This window comes from Stegastes partitus, unplaced genomic scaffold, assembly GCF_000690725.1.
Source record: "Stegastes partitus isolate 25-593 unplaced genomic scaffold, Stegastes_partitus-1.0.2 Scaffold2775, whole genome shotgun sequence".
In the NCBI taxonomy this organism is placed as follows: Eukaryota; Metazoa; Chordata; class Actinopteri; family Pomacentridae; genus Stegastes; species Stegastes partitus.
Window position 1 is genome coordinate 5263 of NW_007580506.1, and position 6457 is coordinate 11719.

At 42.2% G+C, this 6457-nt stretch overlaps 3 protein-coding genes across 3 annotated transcripts in view; all 3 read right to left on the reverse strand.

Moving 5' to 3' along the window:
* Positions 1–1595, reverse strand: part of mrpl17 (mitochondrial ribosomal protein L17) — a 6799-nt gene extending 5204 nt beyond the window's left edge. Inside the window, exon 1 of the mRNA XM_008305999.1 lies at positions 1225–1595. Within this exon, the coding sequence (XP_008304221.1) occupies positions 1225–1398 (174 nt within the window). The 5' untranslated portion in view covers positions 1399–1595. The remainder of the gene's footprint in view (positions 1–1224) is intronic.
* Positions 1596–2047: 452 nt separating this feature from the next.
* LOC103375684 (trypsin-2-like) lies at positions 2048–3570 on the reverse strand. The gene is made up of 6 exons (XM_008306001.1): positions 3531–3570; positions 3199–3349; positions 2857–3107; positions 2634–2770; positions 2335–2436; positions 2048–2213 (listed from the first exon to the last, which is right to left on the reverse strand). The coding sequence occupies exons 1-6, from the start codon at positions 3568–3570 to the stop codon at positions 2166–2168; spliced, it is 729 nt and encodes a 242-aa protein (XP_008304223.1). The 3' UTR covers positions 2048–2165.
* Positions 3571–5565: 1995 nt separating this feature from the next.
* LOC103375683 (trypsin-1) overlaps positions 5566–6457 on the reverse strand; it is a 4767-nt gene continuing 3875 nt past the window's right edge. The window contains exons 4-6 of the mRNA XM_008306000.1: positions 6010–6146; positions 5775–5876; positions 5566–5657 (exon numbers count right to left, since the gene is read on the reverse strand). Of these exons, the coding sequence (XP_008304222.1) occupies positions 5610–5657; positions 5775–5876; positions 6010–6146 (287 nt within the window). The 3' untranslated portion in view covers positions 5566–5609. The remainder of the gene's footprint in view (positions 5658–5774; positions 5877–6009; positions 6147–6457) is intronic.

Here is a 6457-nt window from a genome sequence, read left to right on the forward strand (position 1 = left end):
CCTGAGTCAGCTGGGATGCAGCTGATGCAGGATAATAGATTAAATACTGGACTAAAGTTCCAAAATGGACTTAAAAAAAGAGAACATTTTGTCCCAGTGGTCAATATACAGACAAATGACCAACAGAGTGAAGGAAAACATCTAAGTAGACACAAATATGAGTCCATTCTGCTTTCAAACCAATGAGAACATATGTACACCACTTACTGTACAACACAGTTTGTGATGCTGTCATGTTGCATCCATCTTCTTGTTGAGTTATTTTAGAGCTGCAGGGTCGCAGGGGGGCTGGAGCCTATCCCAGCTTAGTGCGAAGGTAGGGGACACCCTGGACAGGTCACCAGTCTATCACAGGGCTACACTTAGAGACAGACAACCAAGCACACTCACATTCACACCTACGGACAATTTAGAATCACCGAATAACCTCAACATGTTTTTTGACCTTGTGGTAGGAAGCCAGAGAACCCACGCTGCACGGGGAGAACATGCAAACTCCACACAGAAAGATCCCAGGTGTCCTCACTGGGCCACGAACCAGCGACCTTCTAGCTGCGAGGCAACAGTGCTACCCATTGAGCCACCTTACAGCCCCTAATCAAACACCTAATCAATTATTCAAATATATATATATATATATTCAACAGATTTTTTTCCAAATACTCATTAGCTGTAGCCTTGATGTGTATTTCTAATCACTGTAATACTATCATAGGTAAGAGAAAATATTGCACATCAATTTAAGATTTCAAATAATAAATTCCAATAATTATTATTGTTACTAATCATAAGGATTTTGGGAAATAATGAATACACTTGATAATGTAGTTAACAGAATAAAGCCTATATATGTCTGGATCTTTGCAGCGTTGGTCAGTTGTCTGATGATTTAAAACTACATTTGAGAATCATATGACAGGACAATGACGTGTGTTCAGACTATCTGCTTTACAACCCATTCTTTATTAAGAATATTCATGTGCTTATTTTCCATTTAGTGGAGTCCAGCTTTTACCTGACGGTTCACATACTTATATTCTCAGTTATGTAGTTGTTTTCTTCCATTCTAAAAGTCTAAGGACCAGGACTTGTTAGCTGTCATTGATTCTTCACGGCATTTCATTGACTTTCTTTACGTTACACCTGGCTACAGACAACAACGTGAGCTTCATGAGCAGCGGTGTTAGCATTAGCTAGCTAACAGCATCAGACGGTCGTCGTCACCTTTTCGGCGTAGAAGCGGACTTCATCTGCTCGGGCCAGCGTGGTTTCTATCCTCTCGTGTCGGACCAGTCCTGTCAAAATGTTCCGCAGCATGTTGATTCGGGACTCCGGGCCCAGACCCATCCTCCGGGCCACTCGGCCGTGAGAGATCAACATTTGCAACGTGAGGCGCATCTTGTCGGATAGATTCACCCGCTAGAGACCGCGACAAATAAACGTAACCCCCACAAAACTATGAACCGCTAAACGTAAAGTCTACTCAGACTGCCTGTTGTAAAGAAAACAGGGCAGTAAACTCAATTTAAACGCAACTCCTGAGGTCAGTTATGTCAACGCTAAGTTGCCTGGGTTTGACATTGGTGGTGCGTCGTCAAATCTGTCCGACGTAGTCACGGAACAAAGAGGCGATAGTTCCGCTAAAATCTGCAATAACCACTCTACGATAACAACAAACGATTAAAACCGAGAACAACAGCAAAAACGTTTTAATGTAATTCTGTTGCCTTAATAAGGGGGCAGATGACACTTGGGATCTGTATATCTTGGTGTTTAGACTGTTGTTGTTGACATACAAAAGTATTTTTGTATTTCTTTTGTATTTCCAACTTCTGCAGACCCATTTGTTATTTAATACATTTTCTTTGTTATTTTATTAGTTTTAATTACATGCCTTTAATGTTTTGTGACTTTTAATTGTAAATATTCATATTAAAGTTATCATAGGTGTAAAGTTACAGTTACTTTGGCCTCAATTTTATTCATGGTGCGGATTTGCTGGCAGATCATAACGGCGGACAGTGAAAGGATTGTACAATACAAGGACGCAGACTGAAAGTGTAGGTTTTATTTTCTTTTACTTCCATTACAACTTGCAATTTCTTTCACACAAGATGGTGCAGTGTAGAAAAGTCCTGTCATACACTGTAAACATTATCCTGGACTCAGTAAGTGGCCATGGTGCTCTGCAGCCAGTCTGTGAAAATGCAGGTCTGATGCAAGAGAGAGGGAAAAAGAAAATGCATAATGAAATTTTTGTCACACAGGGCTATGGGAATACCTCAGGGTCATAAAAGAAAAGTAAATGATTGCAGGGTAAAACTTATTTTTTACCTTGGCATAGACACCAGGGTGGTTTTTCTCTGCACACCCGAAACCCCAGGACACAACACCCTGCAGCTCTCCATTACACACAACAGGGCCACCAGAGTCACCCTGAAAACAAAGAGTGTAGAGCATGAAATAACAGCAAAAGTCGACATCACATACCAAGTGTCTTATGCAGTTACTGCCAGAGCCACCCTGTGAAAGGGAAGGGCCAAAGCCAAAAAGTGTTTGGTCGTAACTAAGTGTTGAAGGTAAAGCACAAGACATCAAAGCTTTGTCTGTGCTGCAAAAGCAGAGATGCAAACCTGGCAGGAGTCCTTGCCTCCCTCCAGGTATCCAGCACAGAACATGGCCTCAGTGATCATGCCAGGGTAGGAGTTATCACAGTCCTCATCAGACAGGATGGGGATGTTCAGGCACTGCAGCCTGTTACTGTCGGCGGCTACAAGTATAAACAACCAACTCAAGAAATTAAGCACTGACAAATGAAAGAGTACGCCCTGTACAGAAGCAATGTCTAATACTCACAGTTGCTCATGGTCACACCCCAGCCAGAGACTGTGCACATGGTGCCTGCAGAAGCACAGCTGGTGGGCAGAGCCACAGGCTGAACATACTGGTTGATGGTAGCTGGTTCGCTCAGCTTGATCAGCATGATGTCATTATTGACTAGCCAGGACTCGTAGTTGGGATGAGGGATCACAAGAGCAGCAGAAATGATCTGTTCATTGCCATCCATAAACCAACGGTTATGTTCACCGAGTACGATGTCCATTTTGCTGAAAGAGAAGCACAAGTTGTGAGTGAGAATGACCAGCAGGACAGGATGACCTGCAGACTGGTATTTTTGGATGATGGTTGAACACCTACGATTTGTAGCAGTGAGCAGCAGACACAATCCAGTATTCGTTGACAAGGGAGCCACCACAGAAGTGGTATCCAGAGTTCAGAGACACCTGATGGGGCTGAGAATGAGGCGTGCACTCATGGCCTCCAACAATTTTGTCATCTGCCGTGGCAACTGAAAAAAATTGTAAAAAAAAAAAACAACAAATATTTTATCTCTGCAAAGAAGGAATAGCACCTGTGCAAAAATGTTATTTTTGCAGGTATACACAATTTAGTATCATTTGTATATTCTGTCTGGAAATTCTCAGTAAATTTCAGAATGTTAATGCCTTCTAAATGTAGATGATACTTACACACAGCTCTCAAGAGCAGAGCAAAGAACAGACACCTCATGATTGCTCAGTGGGAAATGGCGTGGCAAGAATTTACCTGAACCCATGCAAGGTTTTTATTGACTGCTTTAGCTTATGCTAATTGACAAAACACACCCCTACTGCTGACCAATCCAAACCCTCAAAGAGTTCGGACAGGAAAACTTCGCCATGCATACTAAAAATCCAGCTAAAGTACAGGTTTATGGTTTTAATGGTACTATTGAGAATTATGCAATTTTTTAAATCACAAATGTTCAAGCAGAAACTGTGAGTATAATATTAGTTTGATCCACCGGCAGTCAGTCTGAGTTTGAGTACAGTACAGTATGTATAGTACAGGTTGTAATGAATATCCTGACCTTGACCAGCTGCTGTTCCAGGTGGAGGTTCTCTCACAGACTGGCAGACTGAGTGAGTCTTATGTTCACAACTGAAAAACGTCAGGAAGGTTGTCCTCTAATAATAATAAGAATAAGAATAACTGTTATTATTTATTATTGGTATGGTTAAGTACTAATTCATATATATATATATTTTTTTTGGGCTTTTGCCTTTATGTAGAGCAGTGGAGAGAGACAGGAATGGGGGGAGAAGAGTGAGGGAGAGACCTGCAGCAAAGGGTCGTGAGCGGGATTCGAACTCACAACTGCTGCGTCGGGGACTGTAGCCCCTGTTCATAGGTCGCCCGCTCAACCAAGTGAGCTATACGGGCGCCCCTAAGTACTAATTCATAATATAATAGTAATTATTATTAATTTATATGAAGATTACTATTGTTGTTTTTGTTGTTATCCCATCCATTATCTAAACACCGCTTAATCCTCACTAGGGTCTCAGGGGGCTGGAGTCTATCCCAGCTGACTTAGAGTGCTACACTTAGAGACAGACAACCAAACACACTCACATTCACACCTACAGACAATTTAGAATCACCAATTAACCTCAACATGTTTTTGGACTCAAGCCCTCCTGCTACCCTAGTGAGGATTAAGCGGTGTATAGATAATGGACGGATGGATGTTTTTGGACTTGTGGGAGGAAGCTGGAGAATCTGGACAGAACTCAGGCTGCATGGGAAGAACATGCACACTCCACGCAGAAAGATCCCGGGTGTCCTCACCGGGATGCAAACCGACGACCTTCTTGCTGCGAGGCAACGGTGCTAACCACCGATCCACCTTGCAGCCCTGTTATTATTATCCATCCATCCATTATCTATACACCGCTTAATCCTCACTATTTAATAAGTCAATGGAAATGGCAAACACCAACAGAACTTACTGCTACTTTAGATGACATTAGAAGCGGACAGGAAGTCAATAAATATTAGTCACATTGACTCTCCTTCAGTTTGCTGTCACATGTTACAACTACTAAATGACCCATTGAAATTCAAAGTGTTTAACTGTAATATGATGATTTTATTTCATGTTAAAAAAAAAGAGCATTTCATTCTCAGTTTGGTCAGTTGTGGGTCTTTTCTTTGTGACTTTCTAGGACAGCTTGTTGTGTCATATTCTTGTGAGGCTGAGACTTCAGTTACTCGGAATAAAAAAAACAAACTGAAGCAGTTCTGTAGAGATAATGGGTTGTATGCAGACCTGCTAATATTTGATATGATTTTAGGTCATTCTCACTGAAATAAATGGGGGAAAAACATTTTTTAAGAACCATAAAGTGTTATAAAACATCTATTAAAGACAAGGGACACACTGACAGAGTGCCAATATACAGCTCCAAATGACACTTAATAATCTCACGTATCATTGGAAAAAGGACAGTGCTATTTATAGATGATGACTGCCTCTCTACTAGTTCTTGAGTTTAGGAAAATGGCTGTGAAATCATTTTGAGTTTTGTGATGTTATGACGACAGCATCATTATGCAGAAATACAACGGCAAAAATACAAAGAAACAAATGGAAGTCCAGTTGAACAATTTTATTAGGATGTTAAGATGGAAACTGACTGCACATTGTTCAGACCTTCACAACAATGTGTGAAGTTGGAATGATGGTATAAATGCAGCAGATTAAGATGGTGATCAAAGGATCAGATTTAATAGCTGGCCATGGTGCTCTCCAGCCAGTCGTTGAAGATGCAGACCTGTGAATGGAGACACAACAAGACTTGTTAGGACAGACAGCCAGCAGCTTATATGGTGACATTTTACTGCATGTGTAAACTGTATATTTTTCAGAATAAGAAGTAATTGATCTTTACCTTGGCGTAGACACCAGGGTGGTCCCTCTCAGCACAGCCGTAGCCCCAGGACACAACACCCTGCAGCTCACCATTGCACACAACGGGGCCACCAGAGTCACCCTGATAACAAAGTATGAGAACAAAGAGCAAAATTATTGCAATGAATTTCAATAATGAACTGTAAAGTATTATTATGTTATTGTGAAGTCACTGCTTGAGAGAAAGACTTCTGCATATTTGACTTGTTACAGACCTGGCAAGAGTCCTTGCCTCCCTCCAGGAATCCAGCGCAGAACATGGCATCGGTGATCTGCCCGGGGTAGGCGTTATCACAGTCTCTAAAGGACAGGATGGGGAGGTCCAGGCACTGGAGCTTGTTACGGTCAGCAGCTGCAAAGTGTGAAGCAGAGTATGGATGAACAAGGATCAAAGTAACACGAGGGGAGCCAGATATTGCCATGAAACATTCTGGAACAAGAGCGAAGATGCAGATGTTACTCACTGGAGCTCATGGTGTTGCCCCAGCCAGAGACCAGGCACATGGTGCCAGCGGAAGCACAGCTGGTGGGCAGAGCCACAGGCTGCACGTACTTGTTGAGGGTGGCGGGCTCGCTGAGCTTGATCAGCATGATGTCATTGTCGATGTTGTAGGAGCTGTACCTGGGATGGCGGATGACACGGGAGGATCTGATGAACTGCTC

Bases quoted from the DNA above. Each gene is read 5' to 3' on its own strand.
- LOC103375684 (XM_008306001.1), bottom strand. From the start codon at position 3,570: ATGAGGTGTCTGTTCTTTGCTCTGCTCTTGAGAGCTGTGT. The intron at 3,108-3,198 runs GTAGGTGTTCAA...CTTCTCTTTCAG, and splicing joins GCTGCTCACTGCTACAAATC to CAAAATGGACATCGTACTCG. The intron at 2,437-2,633 runs GTTTGCATCTCT...CTTTGTTTTCAG, and splicing joins GAGGCAAGGACTCCTGCCAG to GGTGACTCTGGTGGCCCTGT.